Source organism: Channa argus, chromosome 2 (assembly GCF_033026475.1).
Source record: "Channa argus isolate prfri chromosome 2, Channa argus male v1.0, whole genome shotgun sequence".
Lineage (NCBI taxonomy): Eukaryota > Metazoa > Chordata > Actinopteri > Anabantiformes > Channidae > Channa > Channa argus.
The window spans coordinates 6,829,799-6,855,634 of NC_090198.1; the positions used below are offsets into that span (position 1 = coordinate 6,829,799).

The 25,836-nt window shown below is 38.7% G+C and overlaps 2 protein-coding genes across 5 annotated transcripts in view; both read left to right on the plus strand.

Moving 5' to 3' along the window:
- LOC137112707 (myocyte-specific enhancer factor 2A-like) overlaps nucleotides 1-7,407 on the plus strand; it is a 35,703-nt gene extending 28,296 nt beyond the window's left edge. For both annotated transcript variants that reach the window (XM_067495204.1, XM_067495205.1), the window contains exons 6-10: nucleotides 356-409; nucleotides 1,508-1,677; nucleotides 4,137-4,248; nucleotides 4,763-4,865; nucleotides 6,248-7,407. In XM_067495204.1, the coding sequence (XP_067351305.1) occupies nucleotides 356-409; nucleotides 1,508-1,677; nucleotides 4,137-4,248; nucleotides 4,763-4,865; nucleotides 6,248-6,563 (755 nt within the window). In that variant the 3' untranslated portion in view covers nucleotides 6,564-7,407. The remainder of the gene's footprint in view (nucleotides 1-355; nucleotides 410-1,507; nucleotides 1,678-4,136; nucleotides 4,249-4,762; nucleotides 4,866-6,247) is intronic.
- Nucleotides 7,408-11,358: 3,951 nt separating this feature from the next.
- Nucleotides 11,359-25,836, plus strand: part of LOC137110770 (multiple C2 and transmembrane domain-containing protein 2-like) — a 30,466-nt gene continuing 15,988 nt past the window's right edge. For all 3 annotated transcript variants that reach the window (XM_067495035.1, XM_067495038.1, XM_067495036.1), the window contains exons 1-5: nucleotides 11,359-11,517; nucleotides 16,945-17,512; nucleotides 21,838-21,885; nucleotides 22,685-22,802; nucleotides 25,683-25,825. In XM_067495035.1, coding sequence (XP_067351136.1) covers nucleotides 16,994-17,512; nucleotides 21,838-21,885; nucleotides 22,685-22,802; nucleotides 25,683-25,825 — 828 coding nt within the window. In that variant the 5' untranslated portion in view covers nucleotides 11,359-11,517; nucleotides 16,945-16,993. The remainder of the gene's footprint in view (nucleotides 11,518-16,944; nucleotides 17,513-21,837; nucleotides 21,886-22,684; nucleotides 22,803-25,682; nucleotides 25,826-25,836) is intronic.

The following is a 25,836-nucleotide window of genomic DNA, read 5'->3' on the forward strand; positions in this document are numbered from 1 at the left end:
ATCTCATTTCAGCCTTTTTTTTAGGTTTTATTTTGTCCAAGATGTTTCTGATATGATTCTCCCAAAATTCATTACCTCTCAAGAATGACTCATTTCTCATCTATTTATCCATGTTAATTCTAACAAGAAACATATTAGACCCATTTAAAAACTATAAATGAAGCTAAAACTCAGCTGAAACAAGTTAAAGTGCACACTGAGCAGATGACACTCAATCAGAGTACATTTTTTGTTCATTTAAATATTGACTGAACGTGTCACAATGTTAAAATTAAAAGTACGGGAGAGGAGCAGCAAAACAAATTGGATACATTGGTCATCTCAGAATGCTAATTGATGTGCACATGTCTTTCAGGTGGCTTGCAGAGCAGTTCTGATCTGGCTCTGCAGAATGGGTCTGGACCAGTTGGTATGTGTCTTACAGGAGTCATATACATACACTCTGACATGGAATTTTGATTTCTACCAAACCTTAAATTGTTATCAGCATTTAAATTGAACATTTCTATGACAATACTCTTGTCTTTTATTTTTTTTTTTGTACTGCATTTTACTGAAATTGTGCTATAATGTTTACAAACACTCAATTGTTGGGATTTATCTAAGATTATCAAGCAGAACACAATCGAGCTAAAACATGTATAACCCTTTAGTGTTGTGAAAATGCAGGAATATTCTGCAGCATCGATTATCAATATAGAAAGGTGTGTAAACCTAATATAGTGGAAGGAGTTAAGCTAGTCTTTAACTTTATTTAACCTAACCTCAAAGTAAAACAATGGCAGCTTCTTGTGACCCCTTGTCCAGACTTGCATACATATGTCTATTTTTTGTGAAAATAGAGAGAATATGAAGTAAGTTATTTTATTTTTACATGTCTCAAAAGATACATGCCCAGCATTTCTTTTAAAAGGGGCAAAGATAAGATTAAAGTCTGGATAAAGTAAAAATGAATACTTTTGGTTAGTTTCCATAAAATGAGTTTGAATTTCTGTTTTTTATTGTTGAATATTTCGTTTATCACTGAAGGTCACTTCTACAGATCTACTGTGTAAATGTCAGCCATATTCGTCTTTACTTTCATCCTTGCAGACTATCCGTCCTGTTATTTTCGTGGTCTTCCTCCCAGAACAGCAGGTCTCATATGAACACTGCTATTATGTAATGTCAGGAGCAAGAAAAGATCAATTATTCATTATTATCTCTTGTATAATATATAGCTGTACTTTCTTCGTTCTCCATTCTGAACAAGGAAGTGGACAGGTTGATTTAATGGATATAGCACATGGGACTGTACCACTCACCCCCTTCAATTTTTTAGGCACTTTCTGAATCTTCGAAGATTTCTGAGCTTATTTATTAATAATGAGTTACAGTGCACAGGTTATACGTTGACCATGTAGATCAAATTCTCTATAAATCCTCAACCTATCAGAAGTCAATTCTTCTAGGATTTTCTTAAACTCACTCCTAAAGTATCCTTTCACTTCTCAATTTCTGTCTTCAGTCAATGGTTTCATGGGCTCATCTGGTGGAAGCAGCTTGGCAAAGATCTTACCATCCAAATCTCCTACCCCTGCTCCTATTCCACCTCCTGGCAACACCATGCTCCCCACGAGCCGCAAAACTGACCTCCGAGTTGTCGTCCCGCAGTCCAAAGGAATGATGCCAATGCTGGTAAGTGTGTGTGCATGGATCTTTTATTTACAAGTTAAAATGTTTTTTTTAACACCCTCTAATGCCTTTTTAAGGGTATCAAAGATTTGGGAAGCGTTCCACAGCCTAGCTACTCATGGACAGCTCTGTAAAAACACAGGCCTACAGGCTTTCACTCCCTGAGTCTTAACTTTTACAAGGAACCAGAACAGTACATGATGTTTTCCAACCTAAGGGATGTAGGAGGCAGACAGGGTAAATAGATGATGCAGATTATTGCAGTGGGTCAGCAGCTTTTCAGAACAATGCGATTGACACCATCTGAACCAGATGAGTTTTAAGTTTGCCAAAGGCAAAAAGGGTTTTTTACAGAGGAGAGGAGCTCTCTGTTCTGGATGGAAATATCCTGCTCATCACCAGTGACTAAGTTTTACTTTACCCATTGACTTAAAGGCAAGACCTGAAAAGAGCCATAGCTACAAAACCCATTTCCAGAAAAAGTGGGACAATGTGGAAAGGGTACAGTAAACACATTGTAGTGTGAGTGCCCAACTGGCCTGCCTTGCCTGCCTACATATAAAATACATTTAAAAACAGCAATGATTAGTCTCCTGACTCCACCACTCTGAAGAATGTAGATGGACTCACGTTTTCTTTCACTGTATGTTCAGCAGCTACGTTCTGCTGAAGTTATTGATTTGTCCTTAACTCCCCTCAAACATGATGTAATGAGTAGCAAACAATAGAAACAGAAACTCCTTTTTAATGTGGTTAACATGCCGAGGGTGGGATCAAGGGGATTCTTATAATTTGTAACAATTGTTTCAGTAAAAGCACAGGAGGAGTATTTCAGATTACTGTTGTCATGAAGTTTACGGCAAATGTCCCTCCTTTTGGCACAACAGATAAAGTACATTTGGTTGAGATAGTAGTTGAATAGCAAACATCTACATTCTAAATATGAGAAGAAGATTTGTGTGTTTCTGTGAGAATGTACAGACATGGAAATTCATTTGAAAGCTCAGGTGTAAATTTAAAAAAAAAGGCAAAAGTAAGAAAACTGCCATGCTTTTCACTTGTGGTCACTGTACTTACCACAGGTTTTTTCCCTTCTGTTCTCTCTGTAGTGGTTACTGGTGATAACTGGGTGACAGATAATTTATTTTCATGATGTTCTTTAGCACGGTTGGCAGTTGCCATGGTCGTCCTATAACAGGGTGTTTAATGTCAAAAGCAGCTGAAATATGCATCAACAGTAATCAAGCAACGTTTTCGGCACATTTAGAGCAGCAGAGTAGGATGGTAGCTGCTCAGAAGGCAACACGTATTTGTTTCTGCTTTTTATTTACTGCGGTACAAGTGTGGTGTTCAAACAGCCTCTCCTTAGTTTGATCATTCTGAAACTGCCTCTACTTCCTTCTCTATGTCATTGGGTGCATGTAAAATGTGTGTGTGTAGCTATCTTACGTTGTTGCACAAAAAGAAGAACAACTCTCTTAGACTGCAACGATCTAAATATGTTGATTAAGTATGAATAAATCCATATTTCTTCATGTGAGTGTTCACCAGCATTACCATGTGAGCTTGTGTAGGAATTCTCCAGCACATAGTGACACGGATACCACAGATAACACAAGTACCAGCTCTAGGCATGTATAGGTGTGTGTGTGTGTGTGTGTGTGTGGGTTTAGATGTGAATTACCTCATTCACGCTGATGTAATTGCTGACATTCTCAGGCTGGAACGCCAACAGTGCAGAACAGCAACAAAGTTCTGTAAGAAATGTGTGTAAGGTTAAAAAGCCAGAAAGCTTTGATTGCTAGTCACTTTACCAGCCAAAATAAAGTGTAAACAAACCAGCTTGATTTCCATCTTATTTTAAGACATTAAAACATTTCTGTCCTTTCACTTTTAAGTCAAGTAAATTAGCTCTGAACTTAAAGCATTAGTCTTGTTCCTCAAGGAGGCTGTTTCCTACTGAAGTTATCCGATGGACTTTAGAGAATTGGAAGTGTTTTAATTTTAATAGCTGTTAGTAACTATACTTTTAGTATTTACTATATGAAACACAATAGTATTATAATACAGGGCTTGGCTTACAAATGTTTTTATTTGGTCTTAGGAAATTACAGAAAGTCACTGACAGTTTGTTGTTGTGGGAAAATGTATTCTGGGAAATTGGGCAGTTAACTAATTAGCTAAGTAAGGCATATGTAGAAATGGCAGACTGATAAAAGTGTGCAAGCCACAAGATATATTTTTACCATGGCAAAGCAAGAACATTTGAGGGGCTGTTGAAAGGCTGGCATCCAGGAAAAATTATTGTATACTGACATCTTGTGGTTGAAATGAGTTATCACAATGTGCAGATGGTCAGAGCACAGTAAAGCAATATACAGAGAGAATGAAGGTTTTAAACTGAGTGAATATCAGGTTTTCATTGTGGACATTGTGTTTCTGCTTTTATTTTGTTTTTACAGAGTAATCAGAGGCTGAGCAGCAGTCTGTCCACCCCAGTGGTCTCCGTCACAACACCCAGTCTGCCTCACCAGAGTCTGGTCTACTCTAGCATCAACTCTGCCTACAATAATGGTACCTGAGGATTATTAGTACTTTCACTTTATTGATGTCATTACAGAAGCCTCAACAAGTACAATATTATTCAAACACTAAAATGGTGTCTTTCTTCCTTTGTATTCCTTTCTTCTTACTGTATTTATATTTGATGTTATTTAATGCACAGTTACATTGTAATCTTTAACCATTTATGATTTATGGATTTATGACATAACAACTAGAATAACAAAGTATATGCAGTGTTACTCAAAGCAACCTTCAGTGCTTAGTTGTGATGGTTCGGAGATTTTGAATATTACAGTATATGAGAAAAGGCAGCTTTTGTGACATTTGAGGGTTAAACTTTAGTACACTTGTATTTTCTAATGGTCATCTTATTTAGATATGATGATCTTATCCATAATTATTAACAAACCTCTTTATGTATCCTCAGAGTGTTACTGTATTTGGGCTTCATGTAACACTAAGACTCTACAGCCACAGTTAGTAGAAGTGAACATGTTACACGTCATCTCTCTCTCTTTTTCAGATTACTCCCTGAGCAGTGCAGATCTCTCGGGCTTCAGCTGTCATACAGGCCCTTCTTTGGGCTCCATGGCAGCATGGCAGCAACACCAGCTGGGCTCACTGGGGTAACTACTTGCTGCAGTTGACTTTTCTCTTTCACTGACAAATACCTAATCACAGGAGGTGTTTTTGACATCTCCTGTGAAGTCAGACTCATTAGCAACAGCACACTGCTAGCAGTGCATAGATTTCTCTAAAGATTTTCGAGCAGGAGTCTAACCAGTCAAAGAATTCCAATTACAGTCACAAGAAAAAATAATGCAACTATGTCTTGATTAGATCACAAAATGTGAGGATCAAAACAAACAATAAACAGAACTTTTCTAAGCTGATAAAACACAAACAGTCATGATCAGCACCTGGACCACAATATCCTACAGGATAGTGTCTGGGTGGCTGTCTGCAAGCTGAAGCACCGAAGAAACTAGGGTGATGCAGCAGGACAATGAGCCAGTATTGCTGATAAAGACGGTGCTTTTTACCCACATCACTTTGTATGTTTAATGGGTGTATTCAATAAAGGCATGAAAGATCAGGATCGTTTAGAAATATTGTGTTTGTTGATATTTGTGAATTTGGTGAAGACCAGGTTATGCAGAAAACGAGGATATTGCGAAATGTTCGATTACTTTTGCTTGTCACTGTATGTCTGCTTGATTAATACATTATGAAATATTCTCATTTATTGTAATGTAAAAACAAGAGCTGTGCAGAGTGTAGCAGAGTAGGGAGATGGAGAGATGGGTAGAGCAGAGTAGATAGATATCCAGTCTGTTTTCCCCACACAGAGGCTGAGTCTATGTGATACTCACCATGTATCAGAATGTCGGATATAATATAAACTGCCCGAAGGTGTGAATGTGAGTGCGAATGGTCGTCCACCTGTGTAGGTCTCTATGTGGCCCTGTAATAGACTGGCGACCTTTCCAGGCTGTACTCTGCCTCTCGCCCATTGAAAGCTGGGATAGGCTCCATCCCCCCTGCGATCCAAATAGGATAAGCGGTGACAGACAATGGATGGCTGTACTAACAGCGAATACACTAAATGCAACAAGATGCCTCTTGTGATTTATATAATTTTGGAAATTACAGCGTTAGATTCTTTTTGCTAATGCATAAATGTGCAGTGTTTCAGTGCTAGAGTTTGTTGGGGTTCATTTAACCAATCTATACATTGTTTACGTTATTAAAATGCACATTTGAAAAACTTCTGTAAAATTAAATTTTTACATACTTCCAGCTGCCTAGTAAATGGAAAGGAGTGTACATTAAAATGTAAGGAATCACTTGAATATTGCACAAACTTTTTAAGCATGAAATGCCCGTTTTTGCCAATTAGAGAAAAGTTGTCTTTGTCTTGTCACATGTTAGATTCCCCCCTAGGTGGAGACGTTGCTCCAAATCCAGAACCTGAAACAATCCTCTTCCTCCTTTCCTCTGTCCATAGGTCAGGTAGCTCCAACCACAGCATAAACATCAAAGCAGAGCCAATATCTCCGCCCCGAGACCACCTCAGTCATTCACTTTACATGACTCAGACTCATGCCACCACTCATCCTCACTCTTCCACCTCCTCATCGATCCGAGCAGAGATAGGCTCTTCTCCTGCCGACAGTGCCAGCTCTTCCTGCAGCTCCCATGAGGGCGGCAGCGACCGGGAAGAACAGCGGCGGCCCGATTTCCACTCACTCCCTGTGAGTCGCGCAGAGGGCAGGGAGAGTCCAACCGTCAAACGAGTACGCATGGACAGATGGCTGACATAAATCCTGCAGTCACATGACAACACCAGCGAAAACACAAGGACACTGTTATGCAAATCACATGAGGATTTTGTTTATGTGTTATAATGTTGTTTTTTATTAAGTTATGTCAGTTTTTGTTTTTGGTTTTTCTTTTTATTTGATTTTGCAACAGGGTTGAGCAATATTGGTCTGAAAATTGTAGCTCTGTCAAAAACATCAATGTTTAGGAAATGTTCAGTAGTACTTAAAACATAACATGTCATCCTTTTGAAACATTATTCATTTTATGCTGCACAGACAGATATTGTGGGTCCAAATGCAATATAAAGGGTCGTTTTCTTAGCAGGTGGGATGCACAATTGTACACAAAAGAATGATAAAAGGTCAGTTTAGTGTTGTCTCTCGGCCTCGAGGTTTCACTGTTGAAATGGAAAAGCAATGAAGTCCATGTAAAAGTCTCCCGCTGGGTGTCACCTAATTCATCTGATCTTCTCAGGGTTTGATTCAGTGAACGAGTCCAACGTGAAAGCAATACTACCCCCACATTATCAAACACTTCTTGATATCAGCCAAAGCAGTATGCTGTTTTTTACGTTGTTTGGGTGTTTTTGTATGGTGCACAGACTAAGACAATATTTCAGGCAGATTGTAAAATGAAAGCCATGCACACTTATTCTTTGTGTGCTCTAAAATATTCCTTCATTGTTTTGGATATACTGTAGTATCTTAAATATGTATCACTTCTTCATGTAAGTGTATATTGTTCATCTGTCTGTTGTATCTGCCTGGGTGAAATACGACACCTCAACACAAAATATGTTTTTACTGATGATTTTAAGACTTGCAAAGAAACTGGTACATCTCATCAAGTGTCTGCTGGATACAGCTGTTTTGTAAAGTGCGCAGTGAAAACAGGTCTCAAAAAATATATGAAGTCAAAATGCAGTCATCTAGATAAAGATGTAGCTCTTTGGAAACAGTTTTTAACAATTTATTACCTAAAGTGAGATTTAGATGCTCAAAACAAACAAACAAAAACTTATGTGACCAATGGCTTCAGCTAAATCTAAGAAGGTGTGAGAATACAAATTTAAAAAACAGTTGAAGTGTCAACGTTTGAAGTTACGTGGTTTTGCATTTCTACACTAGTAATTTCCTGTGGTTTCTACCTTGCACAATGAAAAACAAATTAACTTAAAACGGCAGACAATGTAATTTGAGTAGAAATATTCTGCTCAATTATATTTTAAGTAGGATTATTATATATTTATGCTTTTATGAGTTTCATGCATTTTTAATAAAAACTAGATAAAAGGTGGTTAACTTAAATTATATAAATGCTTTTGTCTCATACCTAATATGACGGTGGGCCAATTGATTTGATTTTACATTTAGTAGGATTCTGGGGGCAGATTATACTGTTCAAAAGTATAATTTGCTTGACATCTCTTCCATCATAAAATACCATGACGGAGGCATGAGATCTACTTCAAGTTCATTGTGCAGCATGACAATAACTCAAAGTGCATTTACATTTAGTCATTTAGCAGACGCTTTTATCCAAAGTGACTTGCAAGTGACGTACAAGGCAGCAAAAATCTAAGTCAAGGAGAAAACATCAAAGCAAAGTCCTATCAGAAAAGTGTTCACAGTTCACGAGATGCAAGTGCGAGAAAGAGCAGAAAGGAAGTTTTTTTTTTTTTAAATAGATTTAAGTGCATAGGAAGATGTGGAAGACTTCTGTTTTCAGCAGTTTAATAATGGGAGAGAGTCAGCTGAGCGTGTAGAGTTTGGTAACTTGTCCCACCATCGTGGGATCATTGCGCAAAAAGGTGTTTCTTCGTGTCTTCTGTGCGGTGCTGGGACCACCAGACGTCGTTCGTTGGCAGACCGGCAGCGGACGGGAAGGATTGTAGACTCGAATGAGAGCATACAACAAGAAATAAAGAAACATGTCCCGAAACAAGAAAATTAACAAATCCTAAACCAGATGGTTTGGCCATCACAGAGCCCTTATTTCAACATCACTGAGTGTAAGATTACATGAAGAGACATAAGCAGTTGAGATCCACAGATGAACTGTGGAAAGGTCTCTGAGGTGCCTGGCATAGCCCACTGCCACAGCTGTACAACTGTGGCAATGTGGTGCTGGTTAAAAATACACACCCACACACTCAAGTTATCTAAATCTATATACATCTCTATCTATAATTATGGATAGATACAGGTGCTGTTGTTGTTTTCTTAATCCGTTTCCTTCATTTGGATGCAGTAACTTTACAAATGAAAATGATTGTTTTTAAAGGGATCACTGCTTTAAAGCACGTTTGCCCAAAGTGCCTAGTACTTAAGAAGACGAGAATTTTTTTGAATGATTGAGTGCTACTAAGCAGCATATGAGTAAAACTGAGAAAAAAATGTCGGTAAGTGAAAGACAGCTCGTGTGGTGGAGAGTGCAAAAGCTGCAAGAGTAACCACAGTGGCTCCACTGAGCAATCACGTGGATGGGAAACACAGTGCAAGTCATGAGCTCGACAAATATGAAAAGAGGGAAAGTTTTGTAAAAACCATTATTACAATACTCCACACTGCAAGAAAGAGAAAGTGAAAAGAAGCTGATGAGAGTCACTTTGACTTTTTAAACACAGGAAAGGCCAGTCTTGATGCAGTAGATAGCATCGGTATGCACTGGAGAAGGATGTCATGTTCAATAAACTACTATAACAAGGATGTAAATAGTATTTCTGTGTATAAAACAGATCTGGTTTATGCCTTGTATATTACATGGTGGAGAACCGGAATCAAGAATTGGAGGTGATAAGCTATGATTGAGGTGGAGGAAGTTGAGGATTCACAACAGGCTGTTTGATGTGAGAGGCGTAATAAGTAACACCTCCAGTTGAAGACAGATAGTAAATGCCACATGATGATGTGTGATTAGATGATGTTGAAGTGGTTACTGTTATAAGGATCAGAGAAGAAAAGTCACATATCAATTACACTGCCAAGTGATAAAATAAAAGTCCCTGTATGGTTAAACACCATAAAGGGACCACCAAGTCTGGACTTTTGATTAGTGACTAAAACAGAAAGATCGATAGATAAAACATGTATATGAGGATAATTCTGTTTGTTTAGTAAAAGGTAGGAAAATCCCTCAGATGTTTAAAGAAAAACAAGGTGCAAAAAGTTCACAAGGTGTGGCCACACTGCGATAAATATTTGATAAGACTTTACTGATCTGAGCAGGGGAATTCTGTGTGCCACAGGGGTTGAGCAAAATCAGGAGCAAATTTAGAAAGAAAACACCAAATAGAACAATAAGATTCATGGCAAAGTATGTGTAGGACTGTGAAAAACCAAAGTTCAGAGAGGCAAAAACCTGACACATCAGCATAAATTAGGTGTCATAAAAAAACATTAACATAGTAACTGCATGAAAAGTGAAGTAGGTACGTGACTATGGGGAAGAGATGAGAAAAAATTTAATATTAGTTCAGACAGAGAGAAAACCATATTGGCCAAGGCCTGTAGCCTATTATGGGAAGAACTGGAGGGTGGAAAGATTTAATGTACCAGCGTTTAAAATATTGTGAGAGAAATCACCTGTTGGGATGAGCTGAAAGATAAGGCCTAAAAACCAGAAGCAGTTTTCTAGATTGAATGCAAAAAAAAAAAAAAAATGGATAAGATTTGCGTGATACCACTGTGACTTGAGTCGGGGCTTTACCAACATTAGCTGAAAGTGGAACAGGAGCTTGATTTTGCAGAAGCTAAGCTAATACTGTGGCTCCAATATGGGTCTTTATTCACTGCAAAACCTTTCATCCTGACTCCATGTTGTCCAAAGTGCGTCAAAAGACGTTTTCAGGGGGAAAACAAAATACACCAAATGACTCAAATACACCTTTGACCCAGGTTACTTAAAGTTGCAGCGTATTGGAAAATGTAAATTTTTCTTTTTATTTTGGACTAAAATGTGCTTTAACCCGGGTAATTTTCTTCATTTTGTTCATGCTTTTATTGCAGAGCGTTGGTTACTGGATTTATCTAAAAAAAGAAAAATCCCTAAGACTATTGATATGTTAAAGTAAGATTAGTTTCCGATTCAAATTTGTAATCGCTGTGAAAAAAAGCAGAAATAATGTTTTATTCCTCTGATTTACTGATTTCCATGGCTAACGCCGCTTCCTCTCTTAATTATTTATTACGTCAATGCTGCTCTCACTCGCTAAACCAAGAGCGCGGGGCAACTCAATGGTGCGTTTACGGACAGCACCGGACACATTAAACTGCGAAAGTCAACAGCACACTGTGCGGCTGGTTCCCATTGTTCACGTAAAGGGGAATAGTGTGGATGTAGGACAGGCAGTGAAATTTGGGCACAAAATCAAAATAGACAGCTCTTGAGCAGGATTAGGAACTCTTTGTTCCTAGGGTCGTAAAATTACAAAACAGGATCGTTCTGGTTACTCCGTGGTAGAACATTGTTGGGATGTTCGAATCTCATCCCACCAGCTGCTTCCCAGCAAAGTCACCAAGGGCCACATTGGCGCTGGTCCCAGGCCTGGATAAAATGGGAGGGTTGTGCAAAAACTGATGCCGAATCAACGTGCGGAACACGTTTCGCTGTGGCGACCCCAGAAGAGATGAGCCGAAAGCCAATTATCTTCTTTCCTGAACGTGCATCACTAAGGCACAAGGGCCCACAAACCCACCGGCCCCACTAGGAAATTGCATGGCCAGGGGGGTGTGACCCCATGTTTGGCAAACTCGTTAAACAGGCTTTTATTCTGAAAAGCCCTTTGCAACAGGCTTGACTCTCAGTTGTTGCCAAGCGCAGAGGAGGAAGTGTGTGTGTGAGGCACAGCCACATACTTCGGTCTGGGCTGCTGCAGTTGTTTCTTTGACCACAATGTTCAGCTGCAACAAAGCTGAATGAAACACTCGTCGGAGCTTCTAGCAGCGAAACAAGGTAAAGTCGTCAATTATTACTTTTTATAAGCGAGACGAGGAAAGTTATCAAGTTAGTTGGGTGAAGGGAAGGGAAGGGAAGGGGGGGTCTTTGAGGTGGAGCTCAGGTGAGCCTTGCTGCCCGGAAACCTGTCCCCTGGTGTACAGGTGATGAGCTTTTCGACTCCTGTTAACTCGTGGGAATGTCGCATTTATGCTGTTCGAGGCTGAGGCCAAACCCAGTTCAAACATGTTGGAGTTCAACGTCATCTTTTGCTTCTCCACAAACTAACTGACATGTTCTTTTTTTTTTTTTTTATTAAGCTTCATCGCCGTCAGTTCGCCATTAACATGAAACAACCTTTCCATTTCCAAAACGAGTTATTGTCACCCACCCGTTCCGCCTCAAAACGAAAAGTTCCTCTCTGTAATGGTGTAATTTGAGAATATTTGTTGGGTATTGCATCTATAGCTACCAGCCACCACGTTAAGACCACCTGGTGGCTTTGATGGACAGGGGACTGTATATGGGCGCTCTGTGATGCTCTTTTGTTGTGACAGCTGTCGATCATTGCACACTCCCCCTCCCCCCCCCCCTCTTCCACCACCAAAAGATTAAAACCACCAGGTGGTGTCAATGTTAACACAGACTTGACACAGACTACAAAATTATGATTTATTTGTTCATACAGCCAACGTAATAATTACAGGGAAAAGTCTTTAATGGGGTTTGGTCTTAACTTTTTCTTAGCAGCAGATCACTGTAGGTATGTTTGGGCATCATTTCACTCTATACATCGTGTATCGAGTGCTTTACAGCACTAAATGCTATTTAATAATAATGTAACTAACCACTGAAGACCCGGAAAATGTGTTTTAACTCAAGAAATTCCAGTGTTTGGAAGACTAATATAGGGTCATTTTTATATTGACACTGCAAACAGGAGTTTGTTATTATTATGACAGTGACAGCCAAAAGTTATATATAAACCAGAACAACTTTTTAAATGCGCAGTTTAAGGTGTGTGTGTGTGAGAGTGTGTGTGTGTGTGGTTGCTCAAGCTTTTGTCTTACCCCATTTGGAAGTGTAGGGACCACAAACTGAAATGCTTAAGGTATTTGCCTCTTTTCTTGTTCTGACAAGACCTGGTCGAGATGCAGCTACTCAGCTCAGAAACTTTAAAGCCTTTACCACTGCAACCGGCAGCACTATTCTAGGTCTCTTTACTCTAAAACACATGCGTTAATGGAAACAGTATGTACTGTTGGGACTTTAAACAGCACATTTCCATATGATATAATTGCTTTCAGAATATACATTTTGGGGTGAGATCATTTCAGATTACATAGGTGCCAGTTTTGGGCGACATAAATAATTACTTGTTCATGATGATTCACATGTATACAATTTAGAGGACGAAGTCTGCAAAAGTACTCCCACGTTTAACAACAGATTAGGCCAAAATCCTGTATGTGATCATCTGTTATTTGTACTAAATCAAATTTTTTTCTGATATCAGTGTTTTTGTCTTTTCAAATGGTGTTAACCTTGGTTGGGAATGAAAGTATAAATTCGGTAGGTGTAGTCGCATGTGGGTTCATTAGGAAATCACTGGTGCATGTGTCAGCCTGCTCTGTTACCTGTAACAATGAATGTGATTTAGTGCATGTGGAATCACGTCAAGTCCGATTGAACTTACATACTTGCTGTACTAGAAACTAAATACGATAAAACATGTTAACCCTTGAGTTGTAACTACTGCAGTGATGTACCCCAGATCGCCTTATCCATAACACTATTAGGCATAATCATTTTTATGTTACAGTCTTCCCCACTTATATATTTGAGTCGTTTTTTAAATTAAGTTTTTATCAAAATCCTAGTGAATGTGTCTTTGCAAAAGAATCGGATAAATTAGTGAAATGTGATGAGTGAGATGTGTTTCTGGACAATGTTAAACTGTCATATACGGTATTTATACATCCAGAACCACACTTTCTCGATTTGAAGAACGTGTAGTGAGGAACTAGAATTAAGCCTGTTGTAACAATACTAACTGCCTTCTCTGGCCTTATTGGTTTTTCAAATGATTATCATGCTTCATTCATCTGTGCGACCACCTGGTTGTTTATCATAGTTACACCAGTGCCCTGAGTATGAGCAGTGGACTGTAAAATGTTTCTGCAACCACACATACAGCAAATATCACTTAATGCATTTTATGATGAAATCAAGGGCTCGGTGTCCTCATGTAAGTCTCACTGTAGCAATACCCTGTACCAATAAAATGCAGTGAAGAGAAAGGGATGTAGCTGTTAGCCATATAGGCAGTTATGCAGTTAACTGGTTTGTCCGCTGTGACCAGTGGTAATGTTTGTAGACAGGAACTACAGACTGGTGATGCCTCCTGGGGTCATTCTCTAGATAAGCAAGTTCGGGCTGTATCATGGCTGCATTTTACAGATCCCGAATAACATCTTTGCTAAGAATTTTTTAGATTTCCTGTCAGAATGGCACTTCCCTGTGCGTTTATCTAAAAGAGAAAAAGGTAAAAAAAAAAAAAAGGGCTAGTTTATTTGTATTACAACAAACTACTTAGACAACAAAGGTGTGGATAATGACTGGGCTTAGAGCCAATAGACGAGTATCTTAAATCTGCAATACTTGAATTGTTTTTTTGGCCACGTCAGGGCAGAGGAAATGGTCACATGCATGACATGCAGTACTGTACATAATACTTGATAAATTTCATTTAGTCATCTTGCATCATTAACATTTATTTGTGTTCATTTATGAGGCTGTGTTCATAGTTTTATTTGCGTCGGCATCAGTTGCTGAGGGAAATAGTTGCCTCTAAAAATGTTCCCCTGTATTTACAAGCTGGACACTGACTACATCTGTTTGCTGTTTGGTGCTGGGCAGTGGTATCCTTGGATTTTTCACTAAAAATAGATTATTGGTGCTGCTGAAAATAATGCTGGGAATCAAAAATTAAAGTTGCTCGATGTATAAAACAAAGCAATGTGCCAAAAGGCATCAAAACACTGCAGCCTGCTTGTAATTGTGAAGTTGAGTCGTAGTGCTCACTTTAACTTCACACAGTCATTGTATCCATTGTTAATACAGAAATATGGATCATAACAGATTTAAAGCCTTTATATGCAGTTGTTCACAACACAGCACAGTGGGCTAATTGAATGGACTCTTCAGGTTTGCATCTGACTCAGGGAAACTGAGGTAAATGAACTGACAGCAAAACGGAGACATTAGTGAATTTAGTCTAGTTTTCCTACAAACATAATATTAGGTAATCACAATAATTGTGTAGTCATGACATTATTGTAATTTTTTTTTCGTAGAGACTTTTAATGAAAGTTACCTTTAAACCTGAACATCTTGCAATCATTTCAGTTAAGTCCACTAGTAGACCACTAGGTATATTTTAAAGGAACTTAGTCAGTTGTCACTTAAATATTAGACACAGCTGGAGTCATGTTGCTGTATGTATCAGTTGCCATCATCCTTTTCCTCTGCCTGCTGTCCCTCCGCCTCTCATCATTTCAACGAGCCACCATCTAATCCTTATATCTGGGTCATGCCAGAGAATTCTGAATGTAGGCTACCGACATCAAAGTTGTTAGTTAACAGTTTCTCCATACTATATATCTGCATACTCGTGTACATGGGGCAATTCCCTGCATCTTTTGTAGACACCTACTCTTGCTTTATATAGATCTGTCACCTCCCCACATCTACCTTGTCTTCCCCTCACCGTTGTGATAACATGGCAGATCATCATTTACTTTTGGTGACAATGTAAAGTATGAAGCAGTTAAGAGGATTATGAGGATGTTGCATTCCAAAATCAGGTTTTGTTGGATTCAAAAGCAACAACAGCAGCAGCAGTGCAGAGACCGTTCAGCGTGATGACAGCTTGAACTATTAAGGACGCAATCACAATATGCACTGACTGATTTGTCTACTGATCTGTGTATTTAATCTGTAATGCAGATTTTGTTTTACATAATGATGCCAAACCCAAACATTCCCAAAAACTTTCGGAAAAGCCATTAAAACAGTGGAGGGGCTGCAATCCAAAACTGAGATTAGCTCTTATTCATGCCATGTGTTTGCTAGTGATCAAAGCAGTTCACTTCCCTTCACAAAATACTTCCTCTGTTTTCCACAGAGTATTCTTTATGTAAGCGTTGCTCAGAATTGTGTCTCGTTCACATTCAGCACCGAACTAATTTGGAGGAAGTAACTTGTTTTTCCTCTAATGGCTATTTTGCATTGAAACAAACTTCACCATTATTGTATATTACCACAAATAGAACTTGGTTAACAAATAATTTGATCTTGAAAACACGTGTATCAGTTGCATTTTTTTTTAAAAAGACTATTAAAATCTGTTGAAAATCCAAACACTACAGAATGGAACTTTTTACTTAAAATTATTTTGTAATAGAAATGCTGTTCACAAAAGAAATCATGCATGGGAAACATCCATGGGAAAAAAACATAGATTGTAGTTTACTGTGTTCAAAAACTAATTTCTTGTCTTGTTTGATGTGCCATTTTAATCAGATTGATTGTAAGTCCAGTGTGTTCTAGCTTCAGTTTTTTGCTCTGCATATTGCTGAAGTAATTTTAAAAGGTTTTATCCATCAGGGTTGCATAGGAAATGTAGAAAAACGATAGATTCATTTTCCTCTTAAAGTTCTAAAATCCTGCATGTCAGTAAACTTGCTGCATGAATAGTTAATGTATAACATGAATCAATGGTAATAAAAGAGCTACATAACGAGTAAAGTGATGTATCTGATAACCTATGAAATTCCTCATTAATGCTAATAACTATGCGGCTTTGTATGGTTCAAACAAAGTAGTCTACATGTATCACTAATGGATGACTCTAAGACAATATATAGACTTTTGCCACTGAACACGAAAAGGTGAAAGGTCATGGTTGCAGTGTTATGCTCCCACTTCCTAACAAGCTTTTCAAGTCTTGTTCATCAAAATAAAATAGTATAGTAATGAGCCTTTTATTCTGGGAAATTTTTTAAAACGACACTGAGAAAACCACAGGTGCAAATATAACCTTTAATAATAGCTGAATTAAATTTAGCTGCTTGAGTCTTCCGGTACTGGTATTTTGGCAGTTCAGTGTCATGCTGTCATGGGGTATTTGTGACACCTGAAGACAGTGAAATCAACTAGTTTGTTGATTCCACATGCTTTAATCAGTAACGATCGCCCATGAATATTAGTGAAGATACTAATTAGTTTCAGTTACTTTTTGTCAACGGAAGACAATCTTAGTCTGTGAGAGAATTTCACAATTTGTTGTGAATGTTTGGAATTGTAAGAACATGAGTTGTTAGGCTTAGGATCAGCTATTGATTTCTTTCTGTCCTTGTTTTTTTTTATTTTGTTTTACCGTAGCTGTCAGTGATGTCCAGATCTTAGCCACAGACTAAAACTCTCTCCCATCATGGACTCCAAGAAGCCCGGGGTGCTGCAGCATCTCCGCCAGAAGATGATGCCAAACTTCCGGCGGGGCAAGACGAGCCCAAGCAAGCCGGTCATGCAGCTCCAACACACAAGGGATAATCGGATCAGTTCATCTGTTCCTGACATGCGGCAGGAGTTTGGACGCATATCCTCCAGCACCCAGCTTCAAACGTGCAACATTCCCTGCTACAGCAATCCCTCCACACCTCTGCTTAGGCCTTCCAAAATCCATGCAGGAGATGGGAGTGGCCGGAACATGGAAGTAGTTGGAGGCACAGCTGGGAGGAGTGAACAAAGGCTGAGTGTGCCAGCAGGTGACAGAGCTTGGGCTTCCTCACAGGAATCATTCAGCAGCCTCTGTGAGGAAGAGAAGAGTTGTCCTAAGACAGACAACAGACCTGCCAGGGGGATGGAGCCTGACGAGCTGGCTCTGCCAGAGATGATAACCGTCTACAGCCCAGACCTTCCCACTGTGGAGGTTTCACAGGACAGCTCAGAGGTACAGAAACATCACACGTTGTATTAGTATTTTAACAGAACAGATGTGTCCTTTAAACATAAGCAATATTCTTTAGATAACCTATAACAAAAGTTTTACTTTCTTGGATGGTATCACTCAGAGTTTTTTATGCATCACGTTTTAGAGTCATTTCTATGTTTATTTATTTTTTAATGATTGCTGCAGCAACCAATAGTATGCATCGCGGTAGAATAACATATATAAATAAGTTCCACTGTTTCACAGAGGTAAAAACATATAATGTACTGTGGCTGGTTTATTGTTCTTTGGCGGGAGCCAGACGTCTGGTGTATTTGCACAGGATGTACAAAGTTTAACTAGGTGGGTCTGGATACAGTTGAAGTTAGTCTTTCCAAAATCAATACCATCTTAGTCATTCTTTGCTTGTGTGTGTTTTTGTTCTGTGTCTTTGCAACATCAGAACACATTTAGCTGTGCCACTAAAAAAGCGCTGAGCACGGGGTCCCAAAATGCCTGGTCACTTTGACTATTTGATAAATGTAAGTCTTAGACAATTAATGTTTTAGACTATTCTTTAGGTAACATTAAGAAAAAGTGTTCAGATATAGGCTATTACATCTTAGAACATAGAGCCAGCATTTCTTTTAATGTTATATGTTCTTGTTAGTTATAGGCTATGAAATCAGTAGGAATCAATGGGTTATCATGTTCGGTAACTATTACAAAGCCATGGTTATGTGATCTGACCAAGGCTTTCATGGGCTCATTACACATCAGATGCTCATCTTCCCACTTAAATGGGTCGTTGTTGCCTTTATGGCCATGCTCATCAATACAGGGGAAAGTGAGCTGTTATAGCTGTACCTCCCGGAAGGACTGTGGTGGTACTAAATATCAGCACTTTAAGGTATTGTATCAAAGGTAAAAATTCCTGTGCAAATAATAGAAACGGAATCGCTTTTTGTTTTTTACAGTTTCTTTAGTTTTGTAACATAGCATCTAATCAGATTTAAAAAAGACTACAGCATAATCAGGAGAGGCAGCACAGTGGCAGAGGGGTTAGAGTGGTCACAGTTCTCCCTGTGCTCGCATGGGTTCCTTTTTGGTAGCTACCCCGGTTTCCTCCCATGGTCCAAAGACAACCATTTGCCATAAGTGTGAATGGCTGTCTGCCTCTGTATATCTCCATATGTCATATGTCTTGAGGTAGGTTGGTGATCTGTTTACCCTGCGTCTTGCACTATGACAACTGGGTTAGGCTCCAACCCCCCGTGACTCCAAACAGGATAAGCTGTTACAGAAAATGGATGGACGAATAATAATAAGTTACAACAGACAGACAGAAAAAACTGACAGTAGCCAGACACTGCTAAACTACATAATGTGCAGCATCAGAGGCCATTGCAGACATCAGTGAAGACATGCATCAAGGGCAGGAAATGCCATGCTGGAAAATGTGTTTATTAAAATTGTGATTATTAAGTAATCATGCCCTAGAGCCCATCCATGTGTTTTTACGACTGGTTTGTCTCTTCAATACTTGTCTAGTTTGATAACATCAAATACCTAACTCTTCTGCTATTCATGGGGAGAGGGCTTTATCTCCTGAATTAACTCACGGATTCCTCCCATCAGGGCCTGTGTACATTTGTGATGTAATGTTGAGACAGGTGAAATTTATATTCTGTATTTTCCTAATTATATTAGCTAGCTAGGACAAACATATGCCTTATATAAAAGTTTATAGTTCAGTAAGTATTGTGTTCAGTGGTTTAAATGAACAACAAAACAATTATCCCATTATGTCTCAACCTGCGCTAGATTCCACACAGACGTCAAAGCGGTTGCTTTCTCTTTAGATAAAAATTTTGCTTGGTTTCCATGGGCCTTACTTGTTGGTGGAGCTGTATGGTGGAGCTTTCCATTTAAATAAATAGGGAGGTTTCACAGTGCAGAATTATCAGGAAGCTCACCAGTGTTGTTAACACAGGCATCTCGTTTGAAATCTTTTTCACTTAATCATGGAAAGTAACATTCATACATTACCACGTGCAATAAATCCAGGTCTACCATGGTGAAGCTTTAGAAAAATATCTAATCATCAAAGAGGTGTTGTTGTGAAATTCAATCCTCCTGAAAGAAACGGATCTCTTAACTAGGAAAGATTCCTTTAACTGTGAATTTTGCACCAGCATTCCTTTTTTCCCATTACTTTGGTTTATGACCTTTTGCTTTAGCTCCACCAGTAGGTCTGTATTGTCCCATCAGAATACAGTATGTAATTGATGTGATTAACACGCTAAAATAAGGTACAGGATGTGAATCAAAACAGGATCAGCCCTGGGCAGGTAAGCAATTTAGCCTAGTAGGCACATTCTGAACATCCCGTAGGAGAACATCCATTCAGAAAGTTTTAATCATTGAAATTGTCTGATTAGATGAGCCTCACTTAATAACTTTTAGATGCAAATAAATGCAGGCTATGCTTTTCTGAGAAGCTGAATTCAAGGGGATTGGGAGATCAACAGTACCTCTCCACAACAAGGACATATTCTACAAAAAGTTACACAGTTAATTTAATATTGTCCTTCTATGTTCATATTCTATCACATGCTGGGCATTGTAGCGTAAAAAACACGGTGTTTTGGACTTTATGTAAAAACTAGGGGGAGCAAAAGGGAACACAGCAGCTCATTTTTATCCTAAGCCTGTTTCACACATGAACTCCGGACAGGACCTATGAGAATTCAGCCTCAGACGTGTAACACCCAGCGGGAGATCCGCTCGATTTCCGTGCGTGATCAGCACGCACAAGAGGTATAACATGACAGAAAATATGAAATTTGGGACATTTGTGTTTACAGCACAACGGAGCCGTGCAACTAATTAAAAAAAAAAAGGTTACATCACTCGTGTACAGCGCCTGGTGAGTAATAGAAACGTCATCAACACGCCCACTCGTGCCTGCTCGTTCTTAATCAGACAGACGATTCTGCACAGAGCAGCGTGCTGCACGCTTGTGCTCACATTGCGGACATTGCACTAGGGGGCTCGAAGGATATAGTCAGGATAATAATACCCCCCCCTCCCCGCGACAAAGTCAGTATAATATCAGAATTCCAGTGCATGTCTCTGAAAGGGGCTCAGTTTTCAGAGCAGCTTAATCTGGTCATGGGCCCCTGAACCTATTGTAAAAATGACATACATTATGAGAATTTCAAAAACACTTTGAGGATTACAAATAAATGGTAAGAGTGCTCAGTTTTGAAAAATTAAAATGTCATTTTTAGCAACTAATAAATTACAAAATATCCCTTTTGAAATGTAGTGGGGTGGAATTTACTAAGTATGTTTACTTAAGTACTATTCATTTTGAGGTATTTCTACTTTATAAATGGTCTGCACTTATATAGCGCTTTTCTACCTGTTGGCACTTTACACGGCTTCCTATTCACCCATTCACACTCACAATCACAAACACACATTCACACACAGATGGGGGAGCTGCTATGCACCTGGCCAACGCTCACTGGGAGCAACTAAGTTTGGGGTCAGTGTCTTGCTCAAGGACACTTCGACATGTGACCAGAGGAGCTGCGAGAATAGTGGACGACCACTCTACCTCCCTGCACCACAGTCGCAGTATAATAATACTGTAATATATTTTTATTCCAGTATAATAATAATAATAAAAGTTGAAATCACTGCACTATAAATGCTATGAATAATTACAATGTTAAACTATATTCAGTGATGTGAAATAAGGCTGTCTACATAAAAAGAACTTTTACTTTTGGTATTTAAGATATTTTTTTTAAACCTAATTCATTTGTACTTCTACTTAAGTGGCATGTTGAATCTTTTACTTACAAAACTCAGGTTTATAACTAAATACAGCAGTTGAGTAAATGTACTTCACATTCCACCTCTCTAAATGATGTGCAGTATGCATAATTCCCAACCCCAAAAAGTACTCTACCCTTTTTTGCCCATTAACTGAACTAGCATTCAATATTTAATATCTCATGGTGTAAAGTCTACAAAGAAAGTTGCTCTGAACTGAACAACAAGTTTAAAAGAGAACAAAGGGGCAAATTCTCTTTTTTCATTGCAATGTTCTATGGTTTAACTCTGATCAGTCCCCAGGATACAGGCATTTTTAATAACTGCTCAAAGGATTTGTCCCTGGCATTAGAACTCCCCAAGAGAGATCAGTTCCTGAACCTTTAGCTTTTCAGCAGACTAAAATTTCCCCTTTTTCATCGTCTGTGACTTTCTTTTCAAAATCCTTCCCACATATCACATGGCAGATATTTGACTTGTATTTATTTTTGTCTCCACAGTATGACAATCAAGATTTCAGCGTGTTAAGGAACGAGGACAGCCAAAATGTAAGTGCTGCTAATCAGTGCTCCAATTTGGGGTTTTCTTACTGTAAAAGGGGGATTCTGTTTTGCAAACTGATAACGTTTTAATACTAGATGTGCTTTTTACTGAGTATTTATCACACAAATGCTAGCATTATGCTGAAAAGGTGATCATACAGTCAAGTGTTTTCAAATACCTATTAAATTACCTCTGGAGTAAACAGTTTCTGTGAGGTAGCTGTTATTATACTTTTCTACATCGTGCAGACAGCAGCATCAAAGTTTAATTCCGGATTATTGTGGCGTGTTCAGGACACGAGGATACATCAGGACGTGTGTGTTGCTCACACGGTGTTCAGTGTGTGTCCAGTCAGACTTTGTACGTTGATCCGAGAGCCAAAAAAACAGATTTTTTTCACTTGGTTATGTGAAGAAGCTTAATATTGAATAAATCATCTATTGCATGCACAGGAATCATAAAAGACATACAACTGCACAAAGCCCTTCTGCAGTAAAGTCATAGTTGTGATCTCTCCTCAGTATGTTAACATCTCAGCAATTCAGATAGTAATAGATAAAGACACAATTATGCTGATTTGTTTTTCTAGTTGGTTACTATGGTGATGATTACGATAAGTGTCTTGTGTAATGAATCAAATCACACGTTGGTAAACACAGTCCAGTTCTGTAAGGGGAACAGCTGCATGAGCATTGCAGGATGTCTTCATAATCCAGCATTTGCAGTATGGGTTTTATACTACTGCTTTTCAGCTACTGCTAGTAATAAAACAAATAATGATAATGTGTTGGTCTGTGTATCCAGTGTGATATGGGCAGCGAGACCCAGGCGGTGTCCGAGACCATCAGGGATTCTGCCAGGTCCTTCCTACTCACCATCAGCCTGAAGGAAGGACGCAACCTGGTCATCAGGGACCGCTGTGGTAAGGACCTAATTTTGACACTAGTTATTACAACTATTACACCAGGTTTAACACTATCAAGCAACATAATAGTTTTATCTACTGTGTGTATGATGATGTTACTACATGTTACTACATGACAGCATGGAAGTCCAGCAATAAACCCAGTTAATGTAGGGAGATGTTACAATGGTAAAATACCTGGAACACATTCAGAAACTCTTCAAACAACACTAAATGAACAGGCCTGTCTGTGACTGATGTAAAATAACACCTTCATGGTCAGAAAAGGAAAGAGGGCTGCAGGAGCAAATGGTAGTCGCGCGTGTCGTGAAACACAATGGAAAAAATGTCTAACAGTGGAATAGTATTTATTTTAATGCCCATGGTTTGACAGTTTGTCACCTACATCATTGCACATCACAAAGTAGATGGGTGTAAATAAATATCTTTCCTAGTGTGTAGGTGGTCCCACAGTTATTCATTTACTCTTTCAGTTGACTTCTCATATTGCAACTATTGTAATGAATTTGTTGCACACACTTTCATTTCTGATTTGTCCCTGTGTTGTTTCTTTCTGTGCTGAAACAACACACATCACTAAACCTGTATTGCCTCTCCTTTTGCCATAACTTAGATTGCCACCTAAACTCAGAACACATTCAGATGTGCACATGTCCAGAGAAGCGTAGTGACATTCCTACCAGAAAATATCTCTGTGTCCTCTGTGTGTATGTCCTGCTTGTTCTGGCTTCAGTTTGTGACATTGACCTTGGCTTGTTGATCATGGCCATCCATTTGATTAAACACTATGGTATTGACTCCAGTGACAACTACGTCAGCCAAGTGTCAGGTTGGCCGTGAAGCCTTTAAAAACAGATGGAACAGGAATCCACATAACATATTAGAACCTGTCAGAGCCGCACCCAGGATTTAGTACACCAGGCCTTTTACGCTTGGCATGTACAGTTGCTGTAGAAAGCATTAAGACACCTTTACCTTTTTAGCTTTTATTCTTATACAAATTAAAGATTGAAAACTTTGCCTGTTCAGTCCATAATGATAAACTAAACATGTTTTTTTTTTGTTTTTTTTTTTAAACCACTACTTAGAGCAACTGTAGTTTTGAGTTTTTCCTAATTGTTTTTATGGTAGGTCCTTCAGTTTTGCTGGTGTCACTGGATTACCATTGTCGGATCTCTACACAGGTGTTCTGTAGGGTTTGAGTCTTGGCTTTGGGATGGTGGGAGACTTGTGCCAAAGTCACTGCAGCTTTGCATGCTTCAAAATGTTGTGCTTGAAGGTGAACAGTTGTCTTGCGTATTCTGGACCATGTTTTCTTTCCTACCTCCATGACCATGCAGCTGAGAAGCACTTCTATAGCATGTACTGCAACCACCATGCAACCAGATGCTGAGTAGTGCCTGGTGTTTGCCAAACAAATGTTGTTTGGCAAAGCTGGGTGTCAAAATGCTATTTATTCAAATGTGTCCCCCTTAGCAGTATGGAGGATTTCTGAGACTCTTAGTAAGGAACTTTATGTCCAACTCCCTGACCAAGGTCTTTCATTTTCTTTCTATATGTGGATTCATATTTACACAGCCTGGCTCTGAGTGATGCTAATTTTCTTTAGGTGTTTGACTTAAACTTTGCACTCGGCTTTTACATATCTACAGTTTTCCGGATTTTTATGCTACTATTTCATGTTTCATCTACTCAAGGCAAAACACTTAACTCTCAATTGTGCTTATTTTATACATTTTTTCAATTTTTTTTAAATTCAATTCAACTTTCAGCAAATGCAAACTTTTCAGCTCTTTCACCAAGAACAGGTCAGCTTTTTGAGCTTTGCGTGGAAAATCCGCAGAAGCATTCACAGTTCATTTTCTTTTTGGAAATGCTTATTTATTATATTGTTATAATAAGAGCACCAGGAATGATCTTGATACCACATAGAAGCAGAGTAATGTTAAAGATTATCTACAAACTGTTGTTGCTGCCCTCAGCTGGTTAACAAACAGAACAGCTAAAAGTCAAATTGATTTATAGCAACAAATGTGAAATACTAAAGTATTACAACAATTGCCAAAAAAAAGATAATAAAATGTGAATTTATCATGGTACAGTGACCTTCACCTGTTGCTCTGTCTACATGTGAAAATAATATTAAATTCTGATTGGCTATTGATTCAGGAAGTTGTGGTTGCATCAGTTGGGGGAGTTAAAAAAACCACATCCTGTATGCAGACACATGAGAGATGACAGTGAACAGGCCAGTGCTCCTTTTTTACTGGAAACTAATGCATTTCCCTAGAAGTTGTGACACAAGACATTGGCTATTTAGAAATCTGAAGTTTGCAAATTAGTGCCAAGGTAACTTCATAGGTATGGTATTTACTAGAGTCATGTTAAAGTCAACCTTGCCATGACGATGAAGTTAAATGAGGAAAAGAAGTGACCTTGCTTCTCTTACTTTATAAATTCAGACAGAACCAATGTCCTTTTACAGCCCAGGAGGAATATTTTGTGACACATAAAGTAAAACAAAATCCTTCAGACTTAATGATTATATAGAATGTCCTATCAGTTCACTTTACAAAACACTTTGCGGTTATTTTCAGGGTTCTGTGGGTAACCTCTGGGTGCTGGATGTAACTGGACATTCTAAATTGCCCATGATTGTAATTGTTTGTCTGTCTCCCTGAGAAAGATGGTTGACCTGCATTTCTTAAGATAATGACATTGATTCTTCACACATTGCAGAAACAACCTCCATGAACAATAGGTGTACTAGTAAGGTACCAGGCACTAGTCTGAGCAGTGTATTGGACAGCAGCATCTTTAAGACGTATCAGTAAATAATCCAAACTGCATTGTGTTTATGTTGTTTGTAATTTTAAGGTACAAGTGATCCTTATGTGAAGTTCAAATTGGATGGGAAAACATTCTACAAAAGCAAAGTGGTTTATAAAAACCTCAACCCCACATGGAATGAGACCTTCTCTCTGCCTGTGAAGGATCTCAATCAGAAGCTGCACGTCAAGGTAAATCAGAT